General features: G+C 40.6%; 1 protein-coding gene across 2 annotated transcripts in view; it reads right to left on the bottom strand.

Annotated features, from left to right (window-relative positions):
- LOC122066321 (nicotinate phosphoribosyltransferase 2-like) overlaps positions 1-6758 on the bottom strand; it is a 58271-nt gene extending 51513 nt beyond the window's left edge. The window contains exons 1-5 of one of the 2 annotated variants that reach the window (XM_042630142.1): positions 6264-6757; positions 3856-4003; positions 1879-1998; positions 1589-1723; positions 1448-1509 (exon numbers count right to left, since the gene is read on the bottom strand). In XM_042630142.1, coding sequence (XP_042486076.1) covers positions 1448-1509; positions 1589-1723; positions 1879-1998; positions 3856-4003; positions 6264-6421 — 623 coding nt within the window. In that variant the 5' untranslated portion in view covers positions 6422-6757. Of the gene's footprint in view, positions 1-1447; positions 1510-1588; positions 1724-1878; positions 1999-3855; positions 4004-6263 lie in introns of both variants that reach the window. The other variant, XM_042630143.1, reaches the window with a different exon arrangement.
- Positions 6759-24381: the final 17623 nt, after the last annotated feature.

Genomic DNA, 24381 nt, shown 5'->3' with positions numbered 1-24381 from the left:
ATACGCTCAAATTAGTCACCCAGTGAGACAAAGGCATGTGGCATCCCAAATGGGGACACATGGCACCCAGCCGAGGTATATCCACCACGACCAGGACTCCGGAGATCAGAGGAAGGCGGAGTCTTGAGTTCCCCTCAACGAAGAGTGGCACGCGAAGGACTCTAACTACGTAAGGAGGAGATACCCGAATAGAGAATATCCCCCACGAAGGTAGGAAGACGTATCCTAGTAGGACTCGAAAAGGGGGTAATCCTATAAGAAGGAACCCTAAAAGACAGAATAGGTAAGTCAATACGCTCACACCATTACTCCTGTGAAAAAACTGTTCTACCGGTCTCTAACTTGGGCATCGGAGGACTAATCCCGGAGATACCTCCAGGCCTCTGCCTTCTGTGCTTGTGCAGGATCGACGCTCTGCCTCATACAGATTTTCAGCAGTAACACTACCCAACTTTCCCAGGCCACATACAAAGTCAAGATAAATCAAATGGCGGGTAGGTTGTACACCCCATAGATTAGCCACATGTCAAATTTGGGGTCTCATCTCAACCATAAGGTCCATTTTCTCTTTTACCCTCGTATTTTCCCTAGTTGAATACTCTCAGCCAAGGTTGAGTTATTTACCAGTTCTGAAAACTTTATATCTCCAGGTGGGAAAATGTACTAGGTTGAAACTTACCAGATAGATAGATGCTGATGTCCACAGAATTTCAGCAGCGACTAAACTGCCACATGACAGATATTAAGGCCAACAAGATAAGCTTATCTTGACCGGACTATCTATATGTTAGATACCTAAAATTGAGGTTGGGCACAGGTTGAGCCAGGCCGATGCCACAACCCTACACCGCCACTGCCCAATCTCAGGCTAGCAACTTCCAATCTTAAACCAGCCCATGGCTGGTAAAATACTCCAGCTGGGGCAAATTTTGATTAGCCCATCCAATATTGCACCTTTACTCTGTTCCATGGATGTAACTGTTTATTGATTAATATCACGTGGTTCAAAAATTAATAAGATCATTTACTTCATTTAGCTGGGAACAGGTTTACTAAAACTTTGTTTTTCATATAAACTATATCAAACTCAATAAACTCATATGGGTGTCATGTTTCATTAGTTTAATCCACATCATTTTAATGTGAAGCGGTTTGAATTAAGTGAAATATATATCAGCATACCACCAGAAAAGCAACATAATCAGGAGCAATCCATTCTTTCCATCATAAATGAACCATAACTTCATATCATCAATTATCATGTATCTTAACCGTGTATGAGTGAGTTAATGCAAATTACTTTATATACATAACAAATGAGTAAGCACCAAAATAAAGTACTAAGCCAGAGGAGTTCAATTAGAACTGTTACCAAAATCAACAAAAAACAAAATAAAATCAATCCAAGTGTCCAAGAAACAAAAACCGATGTCTTGACTGAAATAACCTTGTTGCATCGAAACCACCCATATAGCAATACTTTGATGCACTTATTCCACCATCAGGCCCCTACAAGTGAAAGAAATATAAATTTTCATGATAAAGTCAGGTAAGCACTTTCACATGAATGAAAATGGAAGTTAGCAACCTGTGCCCGACGAAGCCCAAACTCGAGTAGAATTTTTGACTTCCCAGCAACAAATCGGTGTCTTGCAGCATTTGTAGCAACTAATGAAGCATAATTGACAAGGTTCACAAAAGGAGTCTCCAGAAGTTGAACTACCTGAAATATTCCATAGAAAGCACGCAGCATAATGTTTTCATTGGAACAGTATGATTTAAAAAAGACCCAACACACTATTTTATATAGAACACAATGTCTCTTTGTCCATTCATATAATTAACAATAAATAGTTCAGTCTGTCTGATATCACTTACACCAATGGGCCCTTCAACTCTTAGTAAGGGTATCTTTGGGAAAACAACTGATCCCTCGTCAATAGAATACACTTCAACATCAGAACAGTCAATTCCCCTAAGATAATCGAAAAAACCATCCTATAGTGAAACAACATATAGAGATGGTTAACCACGGAATAACAGTAGCAATCACGAATTGGGTTACAGAGAGAGTATATTTCACAACACAGCTTGCTATTATCAATAATAACATGAGAATAAAGATCCAGTCATCAACACACATAAAGAATCTCTTGTATTACATAGGAAATAAGTTTGATCTTATCAAAATGTGAAGTGATTTATGAAATGTGCTTTAGTAGCAAAGAACTAATCTATATGGCAAATAAAAAAAAAATTATATATATATATATATCAACCCAACTAAATGGGGTCGGCTCCAAGGATCCATGAAAGGGAAAAAAAATAAATAAATAAATAGAAGGAACCCAACACCACCTCGGAAACATCCTACCTAAATGGGGTATGCTACATGGATCCTTGCCCCTCCAAACAGATCTATTTGAGGTCATACTAGAGTCAAGACCTAAATTTTGCATGTCTTTCCTCACTACTTCTCCTATGGTCATTTAGACTTGCCCCTAGCTCTTTTAGCTCCTTCCATCTGAATCTGATCACTCCTTCTAATTGGGACTATCCCAAGGCGTCCATTAAACATGGTGATACCACCTCAAACAACTTTCTAAGAGCTTGTCCTAAATTGGAGCAACTCCCAAATAAGCTCTAATATAGTCATTCCTTACTTTATCCCTCCTAAGCTGCCACACATCCATCTCAACATCCTCATATCTGCTACACTCATCTTGTCTATATTATGATTCTTGACTACCTCAAATTCCACCCCATACATCATAGCCAGTCTTACAACTGTCCTATAGAATTTTCCTTCAAGCTTTACAAGAATACATCGGTCACACAATACTCCAGATGCAACTATCCACTTCATCCATACCACTTTAATTCTCTAGGAAACATCCTCTACTTGGAAAATTTAGTCAATCGAAAATATCTGGTTCGTGAATCTATTCCTTGTGTACCATATACATTCACCAAATGAAAGAAATGCAAGAGAGAGAGAGAGAGAGAGAGAGTCTCACTTCTACCACCTGATCATTGATTCAAGTCTCAACAATCTTTCAAAGGGGACAATGTAGTCTCAACACCATAAGAAGCGGACTCATTGCACAATGAACTCAGCGAATCAGTAGAAATTCTTCTATTTTAATTAACTTGCAAAAAGAACAATAGGGTTTACATTTATAAAAGTTAGAAGAAACATCTTGAAATGTCTTGAAGTTCTATGTTTCTCAGCACCAATCCTAGGAAAAATTGGAAGTAAAGATTCTACATAGCTGTAGTTGACCCTAGATTTGAAATATATGAACAGCTAAGCAGAAATTCTTTATCATCAGCTTCTTAGATGGGCTCACTTGGAAAACCCCATATTAGATATGCACTGTTGACTCAGTTTGAATCATTTGAAGGTATTCGCAAAGATCCATATACCAGATCTTTGAAGATCAGTTCAGCACTTCCAATAGGAGACACAAAATGTTTTTTATATACTCCTGGTCCAGTGATCTGGTGGGACTTGCAAGTGGTTAGATATCATCTTTCTATTTGGATGGAATTGTTCAAATCCAATCACAAAGGAAATTTTCTCTTCTTGTGTGGTCGTATGCACCTTGTTTGTTGTACTGATTCTTAATCCTATAAATAGAATCTTGATTATCACACCCAAAAAAAAAGTGTCCTGTGTTTTCATAAGTTGAATATAAAGTTCTGAAATTTTAATGATGCCATAAAAGCTAACGGTTCAGAAGATCCAACTACGTTTTAATTGTTCCACTTATGTGTTCATTAATGAATGGTCCCATTTCTGGCTTCAACATATATTTAAATCAGAACATTACAAACTCAAACTTTATGTTTTACCTCACAATTAGAAGGCAATGATGAACGGACAAAGGAAATTTCCTCCTCTGTAAGTTTGAAATTGGCAATGAACCGAATGCATTCTTCTAGGCCAGCAAAGATGGTATATTCACCTCCAAAGGGGTTCTTCCGGAAGAATAAATCAAACCTGAAACACATTCAAGATTAGGAAAAACAAAAGAACCATCCGAAGAATTGCATTATAAACGAACCTTCTAGATATTAGCTTTGGAGTACAGGAAAAACAGAAACACCAACTAAGAAGCCAAGAAAAAAAAATTCCCAGGTATTCAGATGACACCCATTGAAAAATGGATCTTTTTGTTCCCCCTTTCCCCGTAAAGAAAGCTAAGAAATTATATTATCATTGCAAAGATAAACCTCTAAATTCATTGAAGACAATGATGACCAAATAAAAACAAGCAAAAGCTTTTGTTTTTTTGTAGGCCAATACTAGTGTTGAAATTAAGTTTACACAAGAAAATGATGGTGATAACTTCAGAAGACAAGCATAGAAGAATAGATACAAGTTAGAAATGCAGGTAACCATGAATGCACTTGAAGATTGGAAACACGGACATGACTTTCAAACTTGAGCCAAGGGGTTAGGAAAAACGCCATGTGGCACTCCAACTAGCACCTACAAGTATAGAACTGACTTGATTTGGTATTTAAATTTAACCGAATTACATCCAGCTGAAAGCCTGAAACTGACTGATGCATAATTCCAACAGGTAGAGAAGAAGAAGAGCCTGCTGTTTTGGGATTGGTTCAGTTTTCTGGGTTCAAGATTGGTTTAAGTTACACTTAATTTTCAGCTTTCTTACTTGCTTTGTTTTTTAACTGTATATATGCAAATGCTTTTTCCAGATCAGGCAAGCTGCTGCTTCTTCTTCGTTCTCCTTCTAGTATTGCTCACATCTGAGATCAGGTGTGATCTTTCCTCTATTTTCTTCACCGTTCTTATTCTCTAGTTCTGATCGGTCCTTCTATCCTCTACTTCTTACTGATTGTCCTCTCTTTCTATATATTGATTTTTAGTTCTGGCTATGTATCTGCTGAAATTGAATTTCTTCTCGCAAATCTGAGTTTCTGTGATCCGTAAGAGTAATTCTAGACCTGTATATGAGATCTGATCATTGATCTCCAGTTAATTTTCTTAGTTTCTTGCTTTAACTTGAAAACTAAGCATCTTGGAATTCACCTACGAAATCTTATCTGATTTTCAAGAATTCGAGATCAATTGATAGGTTTAGTTGAGCTCTATACTCAACCATAATTCAGTGAGATCTGGTTGTTGGAGATTGAGATATTGAATATTTTCTTATTTTCAGTCAATTATGTCCAATATCAGGTTCTATCTTATTAGCATGCTAGTCCATTTGTAAACTTGAGGGTTCAATGATCATGCAGTGATTATCCAACCATCTAAAAGAAAATATAGTAAGGGTCCACCCAGATGTACTCATGTTTTGTCATAGCTTGTTCCTAATTACGTATATGGTGCCATACTTTCACAAAACTAAACTCCAATAATAGTAAGCATGCATTGACAGATGTCGAATTTGATTTCTGTTTTGTTTCTCTTTTTTCCTTTTTGACAGCAAAGATGAAGTTTTATCAACGACTCACTGAAAAGCAAATACATCAGTCTGGTGAAGATTGAAGACAAAAAATGTAAAGATATTTGCACAAAAGTAAATCCATATGCATAGATTTACTTTTGTATCAGAAAATTCTCGGGATGTAAGAGCCCATTCCATGACATAAGAGACAACATTAGCACAGTGTGCAGCTTCCCCCCAACCCCCCCACCCCATGACAGATCAATTTAATATATGATGACAGAATCTACATGGGGGATCTTCCAGAACCGCTCTAGGACACAAAAGTAAGAGAACAGATAAGACAGGGAGGAGGAATGATGAATGGGAATTGGAGAGAGACATTAAACTGAATCACAGATAAAGATGCTTCTCTTTTTGAAAAAGATACATTAAACTGAGTATCAGTTATTCAATGGACCATACATGATCTCCAGTAAATAATTTCCCAAGTATTAATGGAGTCTGAAAACTACCTCCTTTTGTCAAGAAAACAGAGGTTCCAACAAGGCAAAGCTCAAAGTATTTCTTGCAATACCAAGCCAACAGAAAACTGTTCAAAATCATATATTTTACAAAAGATCCACAAATTAGACATGGTTGTTAGCTGGGGAAAAAACACAAACAAATGAAAGAAAGCTCATCACTTTTCCCTTAAGCAATGCATAAAAATTGGCTCCGAAAGAGTACGTTCAGATATCATAAACGAAGAGAAAATGACCAGGAACAGCTACTTCCATAGGAAGATATTAATAACAAAGACTACTAAGAAGAAGATAGAATCAATTGTGCAACTACACGTACACAGCTCGTTCAAGATTCTTGCCGGCTCTCCAGTAAGCATAAACCATGGTGAACTGATAGAGATCTGTGAGAAGAGGCGTAACCATTGGATTTGTCGGTCCATCGAGATTCGGATGATGAAATTCCTCTTTCTTCAAACCATTCGCTTTCACCTCCATCTTCTTCTGCAAATAGCCTCCTACCCTGCCACCTCCCTTTCTCTCTTATCTCTCTCGTTCGCTTGCGTTCGCTCTTCTTCTTCTTCTTCTGATTGTTCTTGAAATGATGAAGCAGAAAGGAAGAGACGAAGAGAAATGGCAAAACGAGAGGAGAGGAGAGGAGAGGAGAGGAGAAGAGGTTTTGGTGACTATAGATACAGTTAAAGAGAGGAGTCGGGAGAGATTTGTATTGGTCGTTATCATCCGAAAGCAGGCACTTTTTTATTGACGTTTAGATTTGTTAATTCTTATTCCTTCCCACTCAGTACCTAGAAAAGGTTCACTATGCTCCAGGCCTTTTTAGAATTCTAGATTCGAGAGAGAGAGAGAGAGAGAGAGAGAGAGAGAGAGAGAGAGAGAGAGAGAAGAGAAGAGGTCAAAATGGTTTACTTTTTTTTTTTTTTTTTTTTTTGAGCTGTACTTTTAGCTGTCCAATTCAGTGGTCCCAGTATTCCAATTTCGAAAGGTCCAGCTATTAGGGTTGTTGTGAAGGGTTGAGGTGGGAGAATAGATACTCTGCACATACATATCGGTATCCTATCAATAATGGGTCATCATTGATATGATACAGATCGGCAATACCTAAAACTATGCTATGGGCATGAAAATGGTTTAACGTCTTTCATGGCCTCGGTCTTTCTTGGTTCATATGAGTTACAGGTAACAGATCCAAGGTTTACCCGGTCAATGTAATAAAATTAGGATAGTTGTGTTATGAGTGTTTATGCCTATACACAAGTGGGTGCAAAAGACTACACTACCCCCTATGCGTTGAAGATGCCTCTACATGATCTTCCATTGGTCTACAAACTGGCATAGTGGAAGCTCAAGTGGGTAACATTCTCTTCCACACCCCCCCCCCCAAAAAAACAAGGAAACAAATGAGACTATAGGAGTGGGTGTAAGATTTGTGTATGTCAAAGTGGAAACTTCTAGAAAGCACTTGATTTGCTAATTCTGCAGGTGTTTGTATTGATTTTACCCATAATTCCATAGAGAAACTTTCTGTGGATTCGTAATTCTGATAGATTAAATGTTTGATTGTTCTAATTCTGTGATCTAATTCTTCCTGAAAAACTTCTTGATTACCTTGAGTCTCTTAGTTAATTTCATCTTGGATCCACTTGAAAAATTGTTTGATTTCCATATTTCTGTCAGTTGGTCAATCTACATTTTAAACTCTGTTTTAAATGTGTGTGTTGTAAGACCTTACAGAGGCAATTGCAACAACTTTTGCAGATGCTTGTCAACGAAAATTTCTACATGGCCGCAACAGGTTATCTGTTGTTTAGTTGCATGCACAAGACAATCTCATTTCGATATTGCATTACAATGAAAGTAGAAACCAAAAATTGTCTTTGGTAATTTCGAACTATGTTGACATTGACTGATACATGAATCAACAATGACATCTCATAGATCTCATAAGTTAGATATATGCTTCTAATAATTGTCATTCATTACATTGATCTCAGCCCACTTATACATCTGTTAGACCATTAAATGCAAGAAAAAGAGTCTTGGGTCAACAACCTTCTCTTCCCTCCTCCAACTTCTTCACTTGTTAATGTCAACTCTCTTCACAGCATCTCCTCCCAAAGTTCTTCACTTGTGAGAATCTAGGCTATTTATTGTATAAGGATGTCCTTCAGTGTCCTTTTTTACCCCCAAAAAAAAAAAATGTCCTTCAGTGTCCTTGTATACTGATAAAATATCCTTGTTTATTGTTTGAAAGCTCTGATTTTTCCTGAGATATCCTTACAAAATAGTCTATGGCAGGACATGGTGTGATGGAGGGTAAACAAATGAAAAAACCATAATTGTAAATATCTTTTTTTTTTTTGGTAAATAAACATTTTCCTTTCAATCGGCCAATTATGCATAATTACTAGATCCTTTATTACAAATAGACCTAAAATAAAGGTCTATGATGTTATATCAGGGTGGAATGTGGGCAACACCAAATCACCCCATCATATTTTTGGTCCGTGACTACACCTTTGAACCTGCACTGCCCTTTTTTCACGTTAACACTGTGATACCCTACTTTTTAAACCTGGTTTAATTACACGGTTGATCCGGTTTAATCATGCAGGACCCGAACCAGAGAGGGTTAAGGCGGGTTCTTTATGGACCATGATGGCAAGGGTGACTTTGAACACAGGTTGGCCAGATAAGTCCGAGTCAGTGCCAAAGGAGACGGGTGTACCCAAGCCGTGTACATGCACGTATCATAAGGCCATGTATGGGTAACATTGGTATGTAGCCATATCCTAAAGTGTATACGTATAATATACCTTGTGCCGAGAGTGAGATATATGCCGAGAGTCGAATTCCATCAAAATCCCACTTGTTGGCTAAGTTTCGACCCTCAGGTGGGTGGTCACAGGCGGGCGCATCCGCCCACCTGAGTGACCCACCCATGTGGTTACTAGATATTTTAAAGTATAAATAGCATTTATTGTATTTTTCCTTTTCTCATTAATTACATTAAAGAGTTGGTGAGAAGAGTAAAGAGGAGAGAGAAAAGAAGGGAAGAAAAGAGAACGACAAAGAAGAAGAAAGGGGAAGAAAGAGGAGGAAGGATGACTTTGAGCGATGCCAAGGTTTGATCTTCCCATTCCGACGCCGGAAGGGTGATCCCCAACATGAGATCTACGATTGGAGGTGAGCAAAGGCTATGCTTCTTAAACTTTCACCAAACTCAAGTGAAACCCTTGATTTGGGTAGAGTTCCTTGAGATCTTGTAAATCCCACTTGAGATGATGAATCTAATGTTTAATAGATGGTCTATGTGTTGATTTTGAAGGATTTGAAGAAGTGTTTACAAGATTTGAGAAGCATTGGTGATTTCTTGAGCTAAGAAGTGATTTTGGGGTTTTGAAAGAGTTCTTGAGCAAAGAAGGTAAGATGGCTTTTCAATCCTTAAATCTAACTTAGATCTAGGTTAGAATCATTTTATAAGACCTTAGATGTGTGAAAAATGTGATTGGAAAAGCCCCATTTGGTTTCCCCAAGGTTGGAAAAAGTTTCAAGGAAGAAAGCAAATTTTCGCCCCCTCAGGTGGGTGAGGACCGGCGGGCCGACTAGCCCGCCTGAGGGCATCTTCCTGAGAGGGCAAACCCTCTGTTCCCACCGATGGGTGAGAACCAGCGGACCGACCAGCCCGCCTGAGAGGGCATGTCACACCCCGTTCACACTGAACCGGGCCAATGACCGGGTTAACACCAGTTAACCCAAACCTGTCAGGATCATCTAATACTGTATTCCACCATAGCATACACACAACTAATATAAGCTCATCAGATCAGCGGAAGACTAGGTTTACCTGTGAATGTTCCCATAATACTTGATACCCGAATTGTGATACAATAGTTATATACATGTGGGCCCGAGGGCATGATATTTACACAATAAAAGTACAATTCACATATCAAGTACATAAAGGAAACCATCAAAATAATCAGAGTGCACAGCTCGGCTCGACATCAAAGGCTAAAGCTTAGCTCGGCATCAAGGGTTGAGCCCAGCTCGGCATCACATGGTAGAGCTCAACTCGGCCTCAGAAGTGGAGCTCAGCTCGGCATCAGAACTGCGGTCTCGTAGCACAACCCTCGCACGAGCAGTTAAGGCCGTGCTCTAACTCCTCAGGGGCCCACCAGTTCTCTTCAGGGAACTCGACTGTGGGGTCCACCCCGTGCTCCTCAGATGTATGACCTGTAAAATCATCTAAAAAGGGGGTGCCCGCGGGATGAGCTCACTAGCTCAGTAAGTGGTAAGATGGACCACACAGCAGTCCACACATCAAAACACAATCATATGCACTACATGCCATGCAATACATTTTAAATCACATCCACCTAAGCAACATTACTAAGTCTTTGGTTTAGTGCTACTACAGCCACAGTGCGCGTATACTCTGGGTACAAGCCGCAAACTCCATCCCGCGATACGCCCATAGGGCTGTCGGAGAAGGCCCACCGTGAGTACTCGAAAAAGTAAAAACAATGTCATCCACTAGCTCTCAACAGAAAAGTAAATGACTGAAATTAAAGGTGCTGACTCCAGCAATTTAAAAGCAGTACGATTGGCCCTCTTAAATGTACCATCGGGGTTGTCGATTGTCCTATTGACCCATTGGGCGTTATGTCTAACCGCCACAGTGACCCGACAACCGCGACCACTGCTTCCCCCCAAATGGTAACCCAACACCTTAACCCCTGTTGGGAAGGGTCGTAGCACGGGAAGGTAAAATCCTAAACCGCATGCTCCTATATGACAATAGTATAATTGCATAGTGCCTCAGCGTCCCATACCACGGGCCACCAATGCACTCGTTTCCAAGCCGACTACGGCATCTAGTCTATTAATGCATTATGCACCATGATGTCAACATTCATCACATAAGCATCTCATCACTTGGCATTTAGAAAGTAAACATAGCACACATGCATAACAATGGGAGGATGACTAATCTACATAGCATATTCATGATGGCATGACTAGACTAGATACATTTAAATGAATGCCAAACAATGCTTTGAAACAAGGCCAAACGTCCTCTCCCCACTTACCTGTAGTGTATAAGGATTTTCGTTCGGTATGGGTGAGATCCGGTGCGAGAAGCGTAGGATTTGGTGAACCTAACATGATTGAGCGGGGTTAGTACTTCAACATTTTAGAATCAAAATTAACGAGATCCGATGACAAAATCATGTTTAGAACGTTAAAAGAAGGTCGCACGTCCGATTTGGGTCTAATCGGACGTAAGAATCACATTCGAGGCCTCTCAGGTGGGTCAGACAGCCCACCTGTCTAGCCCACGGGTCTGGCCCACCGATTTGGACCGACGGGCAGGTTGGCCCGCCGGTCTGGCCCGTCGATTGTGCCAGGGGGCCCTGCTAAGACCGACGAGCAGGGTGGCCCACCGGTTTGCCCGTCGGTCTGGCCGGTCGGTTGTGCCTCAAGGCCCTGCTCTCTCAAGCGGGTGCTCACAGGCGGGCCAGATGGCCCATCGGTCTTGGCGGGAAAACTGCTATTTCTTCCCAACTTCCTCCATTCTTTGGGGATTCAAATGGGGCTTTTCCCAACTCATTCTTCACACTTTCAATGTCTTATAGGATGGTTCTAACCTAGATCTAGGTTAGATTCAAGTGATGGGAAACCATCTTACCTTCTTTGCTCAAGAACACCTTCAAACCCCTCAAAATCACTTCAAACCCACAATGCTTCTCCAACCTTGTCAATACCTCTTCGAATCCTTCAAGATCAACACATAAATCATCTATTAAACCTTAGATTCATCATTTCAAAGGGGATTTACAAGATCTCAAGAAACCCTACTCGAATCAAGGGTTTATGCTTGGGTATGGTGAATGTTCAAGGAACCCAACTTTGCTTACCTCTAAATGTAGATCTGGAGTTGAAGATCACACTTCCGGCGCTGGAATGGGAAAATCAAGCTTCGGCGCCGTTGAAATCCTTCTCTTCTTCCTCTACCTTCTCTTCCCTTCTTCTCCCCTTTCTTTTCTCTCTCTTCTTTACTATCCTCACCAACGTACGAGTGTCATAAATGAAAAGAAAGGAAAATCATAAATGCTATATATATATACTTCTTAAATAACTAAATAGTTCACATGGATGGGTCACTCAGGTGGGTGGGTGCGCCCACCTGTCCGCCCACCTGAGGGCCAAAACTTGGGATTTTGACAGAGTTCGGGCCTCGGCGCGAACCCCACCCCTGGCATACGATGTAATATACGTATATACCTTAATATATGGCTACAATACCTGCTTTATCCGTACATGGCCTTATAGTAGGTGCATGTACACGGCTTGGGTACTCTCGTCTCTTCTGGCACAGGCTCAGACTTGTCGAGCCAGCCGGTGTTTAAGGTCACCCTTGCCATCATAGTCCATAAGGAGCCCGCTCTAAATCCCTCCGGTTCGGGTCCTGCATAGTTAAACCGGGTCAACCGTGTAATCAGACCGGGTTTAAGAAGTAGGGTATTACATTTACCCCCCCTTCTGAAAAATTTCGTCCTCGAAATTGCATACCTGGTTGATCAAAAAGATGAGGGTACTTGGATTGCATTTCATCCTCTTTCTCCCAAGACGCTTCTTCAAGTGAATGATTAGCCCATCGCACCTTTACATAGGAAATGGAGCGGTTGCGAAGGGTTTTCACCTTTCGGTCCAAAATTTCAGCTGGTTGCTCTGTATAGGTCATGTCAGCTTCAAAGTATTCTGGCTCCACGGGTAATACATGAGAGGGATCATGAACATATCGCTTCAGCATAGAGACATGGAATACATTATGAACATCCCCAAGTGAAGGTGGCAGAGCAAGCATGTAGGCTACTGAGCCAACCCGGGCTAAGATCTCAAATGGTCCAATGTATCTTGGGCTTAATTTCTCCTTTCTGTGAAACCTTTGTAACCCTTTAGTAGGAGAGATCTTGAGAAATACCTTTTCTCCTGGCTGAAATTCGATGTCTTTTCTGCGGGTGTCCGCATAGCTCTTTTGACAGGACTGAGCTACTTTAATCCGTTCTCGGATAACGTCGACTTTGTCACAAGTCATCTGTATCATCTCAGGTCCTAACATTCGACGTTCACCTACCTCATCCCAATACAAAGGAGTTCTGCACTTCTTGCCATATAATGCCTCATACGGAGCCATGCCAATTGTAGATTGGTAACTGTTGTTATAGGCAAACTCCATAAGAGGTATATATTCTTCCCAACTGCCACCCATCTCCATTGTACATGCCCTGAGCATGTCCTCTAATATCTGTATGGTTCGCTTCGACTGACCATCAGTCTGTGGGTGGAAAGCAGTACTCAAATTCAACTGTGATCCCAAGGCACGCTGTAAGCTTTTCCAAAATCTAGAAGTGAACCTTGGGTCCCTATCTGAAACAATGCTCACTGGCACTCCATGTAAGCGCACTATGTTGTCCATGTAAAGTTGTGCTAGTTTGGCCATGGAGAACTTGGTCTTGATAGGAATGAAATGAGCAGTCTTGGTAAGCAGATCAACGATCACCCATATCGCGTCTATTCCCTTAGGTGTACATGGTAGCCCGGTGATGAAGTCCATTGTAATCCTCTCCCACTTCCATTCTGGTACTGGGAGTGGCTGAAGAGTACCATAAGGTCGATGCCTCGCAGCTTTTACCTTCTGGCATGTGAGACAAGTTGCCACATACAGAGCTATTGTGACTTTCATGCTTGGCCACCAGTAATTTTGCTTGAGGTCTTTGTACATCTTGGTACTTCCTAGGTGAAGTGAGTACTCGGAGCTATGTGCTTCTCGCACTATCTTATCTTGTATATCCAAATCATCGAGTACACACAGTCTGCCTCGAAACATCAATGCCCCATCACTGGCTAGAACAAAATCTGGGTCGTTCATTGTTTGATCTTGAACCTTAACTCTGGTCCGCTGCAATTCAGGATCCAAAGGTTGTTTTATTATTACCTCTTGCCTAATAGCCGGATGCACCTGTAGAGTCGTCAAGGATACAGTCAACCATTTAAGGTTTTCTGGTTGACGTTCCAATTCTAAGGTTGCTCCTTCATACAAGAGGGCTTCATCCATTAGCATTACCTCTTACACGAGTGGTGGGGTGACTGCTAAGCATGAGAGTGACACAGTCTGTGCCTTCCGACTCAACGCATCTGCCACTACATTTGCCTTGCCGGGATGATACTGAATGTCGCAGTCGTAATCCTTCATGAGCTCAAGCCATCTCCTCTGTCTCATGTTCAAATCCTTCTGGGTGAAGAAGTACTTCAGGCTTTTGTGATCACTGTATATCTCACACTTCTCCCCATACAAATAATGTCGCCAAATCTTAAGGGCAAAAATGACTGCGACTAGTTCTAAATCATGAGTGGGGTAGTTCTTCTCATACTCCTGTAGTTGTCGGGATGCATATGCTATTACTTTACCGCGTTGCATGAGAACGCAACCCAAACCAACTTTGGAAGCATCAGTGTAGACTGTCATTCCACCTGTGCCTTCAGGGATGGTCAACACAGGGGCCGACACCAACCTCTTCTTCAATTCCTGGAAACTCCTCTCATATTCCTCTGCCCAGTCGAATTTCACACCCTTTTTGGTTAATCTGGTCATTGGTGCTGAGATTCGGACGAAATTCTCGATGAAACGCCAGTAGTATCTAACCAAACCCAAGAAGCTTCTAATTTCAGTGACATTCTTGGGGCTTTCCCATTCCACTACTGCTTTCACCTTATCAGGATCTACTTTGATTCCGGCTTTAGACACTATGTGCCCCAGGAACCCAACTCGTTCAAGCCAGAATTCACACTTGCTGTGCTTGGCAAACAACTGTTGTTCTCTCAACCTCTATAACACCATTCTCAAGTGTTGAGTGTGCTCCTCTTTGGTCTTGGAGTATATCAAGATGTCATCAATAAAAACAATTACCCATTTATCAAGCACATCCTGAAATACTCGATTCATTAGATCCATGAATGTTGCCGATGCATTAGTTAACCCGAAAGATAACACTAGGAACTCATAGTGACCATACCGAGTCCTAAATGTTGTCTTGGGTATGTCGTTGCTCTTTATCTTGAGTTGATAATAGCCTGACCGAAGGTCTATCTTTGAAAATACCCTGGCTCCCTGCAACTGGTTAAATAAATCATCAATGCGTGGCAATGGATACCGATTCTTGATGGTTAGCTTATTTAATTCCCAGTAATCGATGCACATACGCAAGCTGCCATCTTTCTTCTTGACAAATAACACTGGGGCACCCCAAGGTGAAACACTTGGGCGAATAAACCCCTTTTTCCAATAGTTCCTGCAACTGGATCTGCAACTCTTTCAATTCAGCTGGTGCCATCCTGTATGGAGCCTTAGATACTGGAGCTCCTCCAGGAGTCAAATCTATAGCAAACTCTAACTCTCTATCAGGTGGTAAATGCATCAGATCATCTGGAAAAACGTCGGGAAACTCTTTAACCACCTTTACCTCTTCTAAAGGTGTAATCCTTGCATCAACATCAAGTACCGATGCTAAGTAACCCTGACATCTATTTTCTAGCAATTTTACCACTTGAAGGGCAGAGACAAGGACCTTCCTCACCCGTTTCATTTTATCTGCTCGGTATATCAATTCTTTCCCTTCATCATCTGTCACCCTAATCAGCTTTTCAGCACATATCACATTAGCCCGATGAGCTGACAACCAATCCATACCCAGTATAACATCAAAATTTTGCATATTAAACTTAATGAGTTGTGCATCAAAGTTCTTCCCACTAATTTCCATTGGGCACGGCCCATATACCTCCTTCAACTATGTAGCTTTACCCGTAGGCATACTAACAATCATCCCATGATCTAGGATCCTGGGTGACATCCCAAGTTTCTCTGCAAATCTCTTAGATGCGAATGAATGAGTAGCTCCTGAATCGAATAAAACATAGGCTGGTATGCCTAATATGGGTAGGATACCTAGTGTAACAATGCATATAATTTCAGCAGGTCATCAATATTAATCATAATGAATTTCTTAATTTAAAATGTACCTGCCACTACTTCTGTACTGGCCTTAGCTTCCTCGGCTAATAGGGCATACATCCTTCCCTGCGGTTGATTCCCTCGAGCTAAGGGAGGTCAGTACGCAGAGGGCTGACTGGAGGGCAAGGCTGGTCTGACCCGACAGTCCTTTGCATANATTTCAAAGGGGATTTACAAGATCTCAAGAAACCCTACTCGAATCAAGGGTTTATGCTTGGGTATGGTGAATGTTCAAGGAACCCAACTTTGCTTACCTCTAAATGTAGATCTAGAGTTGAAGATCACTCTTTCGGCGCCGGAATGGGAAGATCAAGCTTCGGCACCGTTGAAATCCTTCTCTTCTTCCTCTACCTTCTCTTCCCTTCTTCTCCCCTTTATTTTCTCTCTCCTCTTTACTATCCTCACCAACGTACGAGTGTCATAAATGAAAATAAAAGAAAATCATAAATGCTATATATATACTTCTTAAATAACTAAATAGTTCACATGGATGAGACACTCAGGTGGGTGGGTGTGCCCACCTGTCCGCCCACCTGAGAGCCAAAACTTGGGATTTTGACAAAGTTCGGGCCTCGGCGCGAACCCCACCCCTGGCATACGATGTAGTATACGTATATTCCTTAATATACGGCTATAATACCTGCTTAATCGGTACATGACCTTATGGTAGGTGCATGTACATGGCTTGGGTACTCCCGTCTCTTCTGGCACTGGCTCGGACTTGTCGGGCCAGCCGGTGTTTAAGGTCACCCTTGCCATCATAGTCTATAAAGAGCCCACTCTAACTCTCTCCGGTTCGGGTCCTACATAGTTAAATCGGGTCAACCATGTAATTAGACCGGGTTTAAGAAGTAGGGTATTACAGGGCAGGCCCCTCGGTTCCCATCGGCAGGTGAGAATCGACGGGCCAACCCGCCCACCTGAGAAGACCGGCAGGTCAGCCCGCCCACTTGAGAAGACAGGTGGGCGAAGACAGGTGGGTTGTCTGGCCCACCCATGGGGCCCCAACGTGATTTTTGTGTCCGAATGGACCCAAAACGGACGGACAACCTTCTTTTATGGTTTTAAACACGAGTTAACCATCAAATCTTGTTAGTTTTGACCCCAAGGTGGTGAAATGCTAACCCCATTCACTTATGATAGGTTCACTAGAAACTTACGTTTCTCGCGCCGGATCTCACCTGTATCGGGCGTGAGTCTTTGTACACAACAAGTGGGGAGAGGACGTTTGACTTTATTTTAGGGCTTGTTTTGCATCATTCAATTGTATCTAGACTATCCATGTCATCATGCAAATTATGTGTAGATTAGTCATCCTCATAAGATTATGATATGTGTGTTGTGTTTTACATTCTCAATGCTAAATGATTGATGTGCTTATGTGATGAATGGTAGGATTACTATGCATGATGCATTATTAGACTAGATGTCGCAGTCGGCTTAGAAACGAGTGCATTGGTGGCCCATGGAATGGGACGCGGTGGCACTATGCAATCATACTATGTCATATAGGAGCATGCAGTTTAGGATTATCATTTTTTCATGCTACGACCCTTCCCAATAGGGGTTGAGGTGTTGGGTTATCACTTGGGAGGAAGTAGTGGTCGTGATTGTCAGGTCACTGTGGCGGTTAAACATACGTCCGGCTGGTCATTAGGACAGTCGGCAACCTCAGTGGTATATTCAAGAGGGCCAATCGTACTGCTTTTAAATTACTGAAGTCAGCACATTTACTTTTCTGTCATTTACTTTTATTTTGAGAGCCGGTGGTCGGCATGCTTTACTTTTCTGAGTACTCACGATGGGCCTTCTCCGACAACCCTATGGGCGTATCGCGAGATGGAGTTCGCGGCTCTTACCCGGGGCATATGCGCACTCTGATTGTAGTAGCACAAATCCAAAGACTTAGTAATGTTGTTTAGGTGGATAAGATTTATTGCATAGCATATAGTGCATATGGATGTGATTGTTGTGTGGATTGTTGTGTGGTCCTTCTTTTCACTTACTGAGCTAGTGAGCTCATCCCACGTGCGCACCTCTTTTAGATGATTTTGCAGGTCACCCGCTTGAAGATCAGGGGTCAGGCCCCACAATTGAGTTTTCCGATGAGGATTGGTGGGTCCCCGAGGAGTATGAGCACGGTACGGATTGCATGTGCGAGGGCTGTGCTGCGGGACCGCAGTAATGACGCCGTATATGATTTTACTTTTTGATTCTTTTGATGATCCCCTTTTTGTGTACTTGATATGTAAATTGTTATTCTTTTTGTGTAAATATCATGTCTGCGGGCCCACATGTACTTAGTTATATACTACAATTTGGGTATCAAGTATGTTGGGGATATTTACAGGTAAATTAAGTCTTCTGCTGAACTTTTGAACATTTATCTTAGATGTGGGTATGCTGTGGTGGGTACTGTATCAGATGATCCTGGTAGGTTTGGGTGAACCGGAGTTAAATCGGTCACCAGTCCGATTATATGTGAACGGGGTGTGACAAACACATTCTTAAGTGGTTCACCCACATAAATTAAAAAAAAAATACTTGTAGAATCTTCTTCCCAGATTAGTCTCAGTATTTGATTACATTATTATACATTTACTGTCACATATGTCACATCTAGCATTCTAGCCACATTATCTATCTAGACATAATTCAAAATTGACACATATTAGGAGAGAGATGCAAAGACAATTTGACAATAATGTCTAACTAGCTAGAATTTCACATTTTGACAATTTGACAATAATTTCTAACTAGCTATAATTTCACATTTTCATTTTGATGCTTCCATCAATTGTTTTATGCAGGACCATATGCTTCAAGAGGCAGACGAAACCTTAAAAAGGATGGTAATGTAGGGTTTCCTCCTAGCTCTAACCAGTGTACTCCATTCTTTGAGACATTCTAACCGACTTCAAAATAATACATAAATTATGTCCAAATTAATAAATAAATTAGGAAAGATCATGTCAAATACACTTCAATAAATTAAAAACTTGATTAAAGTGACAAAGTTTATTCGAAATAATATTAACTTTGTGTCGATTTACTCAACTAGCTCTCTCTCTCTCTCTCTCTCTCTCTCTCTCTCACACACACACACACACACACACACACACACACACACACACACACACTCACACCCCTAAGCCACACGTGCATGTATATATACAATTCCAATACCTTTGACTTGTCTTCCTCACTTGCTATCAAGAGGAGTCTGGCTTAGTGCTTCCTTTCCATAAAAAATAGTTTCACACGCCATCTCTTGTTGAAATCAATACCTGAAATTGCATCAATTGCAATAGGCAGTTTGTTGGCAAGATCATCTTGCGAGTCCTTCATAACAAGCTGAGCGATTGCGGTAGCTATTGCTTTTAAAATACTTGATATCTTATCAGTTTCCCCCTTCTTTATCTTCTCTTTACTGAGAATCAGTTTCTTGTAGTGCTCCACTCCTATAACAACAGCAATAGCTGCTAAGCTAATTACTTTCTTGCGTTTCTAATAGGTATCATTGTTCTCATGCCTGGTATACTACATTTCATATTAAAATACAATTCTAGTCAGGAAGTGGGAGAAATGGAAGCAAAAGTTAAAGTGCAACCAAACAATTAAAAAGGTTGGATTTGCACATCTATGAGAGACTTCGCGTAGACCAAACATTGCCCTAAATTACAAAACAAGAAAACCAGCCTTATCCCCACTCCACATTCCATACTCCACAGAATTGCTTCGTAAGTATTACCTAATGAGTAAGGACCAATAAACTCTATGAGAGTGAAGATATTCTCTCTTGACCAATGGTGAAGAGAGAATCTCTTAATCCATGATCTATGACCCTTTGATTTGATTGAAAAAAAATATTACAGATTTTTGACAATAGGCAACGGAAGGTAATGATGAAACTCACTATTTCAACAGTCCAATCACGAAGTCTACGAGGGTGGATGAAAGATTCTCTCTTCACCTAAGTGACGAAAAACTTTCACCTATAAAGAATGATTAACACGGAAGCAAGGATTAAAGCTCAGTATCTCCAGATGAGTATGAACCATGTATGGGCTAGGATTCTCTGTATATAGTTTTTAAGTGGCACTTCCAGTCCCTCTCATCTAGAGAGCTAGAGAGCTCTATTTTTTGTTTGTTCAGTTAATTCTTAGCTACAACCCCAAGGGGGTTGCTAAGTTGGCAAAGACCAACACCTCAAAAAAAAAATTTTTTTTTGGTACAAAGAAAATTTAAGTACATAGGGAAAAAGGGGGCAGCCAACCAGGGGTGCTATCCCAAGAGGCAGACACGGGGAAAACATATGCCCTAGTAGCAAGAATATGAGCAGGCTGCACCATATCTCGAGACAAATGAAGGACTCGAAACCCCGAAAAGTGAATAGCTAATAAATAGATATCTCGAGCAATAGTATGGAGCTCAGGGGAAGCCGAATTAGAATCTCCATTGATAGCATTGGCCACCTGCATGCAAACAGAAAAGAATACCAAGTAGAAGATGCAATTATCCACGGCCCATCGAACAAAAGAACGCAATGCAAGGCCTTCAGCAATATCTGGGGGGGACAACGGGATAGGCGAAGCAACAACCACCTTGAAACAAGATTCAAAATCCAAAACAACAAACCCAATTTCAGCGGTCTTCCTATTGTCATTAGAGGAGGCATCACAAACAGCACATTCCCAACCATTTGAAACAACACTTTGACGGTCAATATGCAATGGTGAAATAGGAGTAGAGGTAGGTGAGGGAGCCGGGAAGAATGCCTAGGGGTATTCTGAAGTTTTAGATTGCATCGCCAAAATAATAGTAGGCCAGTGAACACTATGCCGATCAAAAGTCTCTTTGTTCCTTAATAGCCAGACTTCCCAACAGATGATAGCACGAACTGCAAATGATCTCCTCTTTTGATCTTTGGATCCATTACCTTCATGCAACCAATCTTCAATCCAATTATGAGGTAGACGTCTAGAGGAAGAGGGGAGTGGGGAGGCAAGCTAAAGACGCCGAGAGGAGGTGCATTCAAAGAGAGCATGAGCTGAAGTTTCCACCACTAGACCTCATCGATTGCAAATGGATGATTGGACCACTTTTCTCTTGGCCAATTCTTCCCCAACCGCTAGAGCTCCAATACAAGCACACCAAAGGAAGGACTTTATTTTGGAGGGGATATTAGCATTCCAAATGCCTTTCCAAACAAAAGAAGGGATCAATAGGGGATTGCCACCATCTTGATGAACCTGGTTAGATTAATCAAAATGATAAGCAAACTTGATAGAAAATTTTCCAAATTTATCAACGAACCACACCAACTTATCTTGAGACGGGTGAAGAAGGATTGGGATTGCAGTGATATCCTCAATTTCTCTTCTCGAAAAGAGATTTCGAATCATGTTTTGTTTCCAAGCTTTTTGGTTAGCATCAATAAGATCTGCAACAAAAAAAACACAACAGTCAGGAGGCCGGGGGGGAGCTAATAGAGAAGTTTTCTAGGTTTGGAACCCATTTGGAGTCCCAAATAGGGATGGATTGGACATCACCAATGGACTAGCTCAACCCCTCAATAAGCAACTGGCGCCCATAGAGAACGCTTCTCTAAGCCCAAGAAGGCTAACTTCCTAGTTGAGCATTAAGGAAATCTGTATTTGGGTAGTAGATACTCTTGATCAAAGACACCCAAGGGGCATCAACATTAGTAAGAAGCTTCCATGCAAGCTTAGCAAGGTAAGCTTGGTTTTGAAATCATAAATCTCTAAACCCCATACCACCATAAAGTTTGCTAGTACATAAATTAGACCAACTAGTCCAATGGGGTTTTCTCTCATTCTCTTTTTGACCCCACCAGAAATGAGCAATCGCCATATTCAAATCATTTAGTAAGGTAGAAGGGAGCTTGAAGTGAGCAATGGAAAAGGAAGGCGTAGTAGAGGCAACAGCAAGAGTTCGGTCCCACACTTTAGAGAATATTGCAATCTTAGATTTTCCAATATCAATAGGAAGGCCGAGGTACTTAGATGGGCTTTAGAAGTAATGGATTCTAAGAATTCTGCCAAGAAGCCTTCTAAATCTAGAAGGAGTGTTAGCATTGAAAAAAATAGAAGATTTATTGAAGTTCACAGCTTGACCGGAAGCCCTGCAATACAAATCCAATGTATCTTTAAAATTTCTAAATGAATTGATATTAGCCTGCAAGAAGATCAAGCTATCATCAGCAAAAAGTAGGTGGGAAACAGAAGAGCTAGATCTTTTAATCTTAAGCCCATCAAGCTTCCCATCTTCAATGGCCTTAGAAATCAAAGAAGATAAACATTCAGCACATAAATGAAAAAGGAAAGGGGCAATGGGATCACCTTGCCTAAGACCACGAGATGGAGAAACTTCACCTTGTTGGGTCCCATTAATGAGAAAAGAAAACTTAGTAGTTTCAACATATTACATAACCCATTAAATCCATTGGTCACATAAACCAAGCTTAGATAGAAGATTTTTCAAGAAATCCCAACTGATTCTATCATAAGCTTTTCGCATGTCAAGCTTAATAGCAGCAAAAAACTTCTTACCTTTCTTTCTTGACTTGAGTGCATGAAAAGCTTCATGAGCCATAAGAATATTGTCTGAGATTACTCTGCCACTCACAAAAGCACTTTGAGGGATTGAGATGATATCATTCAAAAAGGGATTCAATCTATTAGCCATGATTTTAGATGTAGCCTTGTAAATAACATTACACAAAGCAATAGGGCAAAATTTATCAATCGTGTCTAGATTTTTACATTTAGGAATCAAGCAAATATTGGTCAAGTTAAAGCTCTTTAAAATATGGCCAATAGAAAAGAAACTTTTAATTGCTTTACAAACATCAGGACCAACCACATCCCAATGAGTTTGATAGAAGGCGGGAGACATACAATCAGGATTGGGACTTTTAGATTTTTTCATAGAAAAAAAGGTCTTTCGGATTTCATCATTAGAAATAGGGCCACAAAGGGAGTCATTCATCTCTTAAGTAACCTTGGGTTGGACACACACGAGAGCGTAGTAAATATGGGAAGTGTCCTCAGCATGGTAAAGGTCATAAAAAATATCAACAATTTTGTTTGCCAATGTCTCTTAGTTGATCAAAAATCAACTTATAAACTCAAAATTAAGAGGTCAAAAGTTCAACTCTCTCGGGCCTAACAATAAAAAAATAATTAAAAACAATAAAAATCTTAGCTACAGTTAAATGAGGCTTACTTATAAGATTCCTGGTTTCGTTGATTAGACTCTCTATCAATCATTGGATTGAATTGTGTTGGTGCATCCCTTGGTTGACTTTTGAACAATCTTTTCAACTTGTAATTTATCACATGGAAAAATTCATTTGGCTTGAAACTTAGCAAAGAGGTGGAGAAAAGTGATACCTTCATATTGCACTGAATTTATTCTCAAGCAAACCACCTAGTGACATTATCCCTTAAAGTTGTTGAAGTTTTATTGACTAAAATTTTTAAATACAACTGAGTTGCTCAGTTGGTTTAATGCATGTCCACCACTTGCATTTTCAAAGCTAGCTGCTACTGATGTCTTCTTTGGGTCCCACCCCTTCATCCCAGGCTGCCCTCTTGGTACGCCATCTTAATGGCTTATGGGGCCTAGTAGGGAATGACAAAAAAATAACTTCCACATAAAAAGAATAAAACACTTCATCCTTTTCTATAGATAAATCAAATTTTCATTGAAAGAAAGTCTCTATCAGGGCTAAATGCGTAAGCAGGAATGGAATAGGTTAAGTGACAACTCTCTTTTCATTATGAAAAAAAAAAAAACATTGAATCAATGACCAAAGTTCCTCAATCTCCAACTAAAGTCATTATTTTGGAAAGACCTAGTTTCCCATGTCACTTCGAGTGCATCATTTCTATGGTGTAGGAAAACTTCTCTTTATTTGAAATTCTTGAAATATTAATTTTCTTTTATTGTTTTATTGGTCTTGGAATTCATGTAATCCTCAAGTCAAAGTGGATTGGTCTAAAGAATACAGAGACGTGAACTAAAGTGTTTCCTTTACCAAAAAAAAAACACTGATGTGTTTCCTGAAAAGGACTTGATAATATTGATGGTTGAGGGTTTGGGTTTATCCTGTGAACTGCTGCACGAAGTAGCCCGAACACTTTACAGCGCATATTGATAGGTATGTTGTAATGATCTGCACCTAACTTCCAACTTACAAGCGTAGCCTAGCAATCCATTTTTCTTAAATTTTTTATTAAAATTTTTCTTTATTGTTGGTTAATTTAAATTAGAGCACCATAAAATCCAAAATTTCCCAACAACACAATTTATAATTATACCAGCGTGGATTTTGCCT

This window comes from Macadamia integrifolia, unplaced genomic scaffold, assembly GCF_013358625.1.
Source record: "Macadamia integrifolia cultivar HAES 741 unplaced genomic scaffold, SCU_Mint_v3 scaffold2344, whole genome shotgun sequence".
NCBI classification, from domain to species: Eukaryota; Viridiplantae; Streptophyta; class Magnoliopsida; order Proteales; family Proteaceae; genus Macadamia; species Macadamia integrifolia.
The sequence above is the reverse complement of the archived record's forward strand: the minus strand, read 5'-3'. Positions and strand labels throughout refer to the sequence as shown.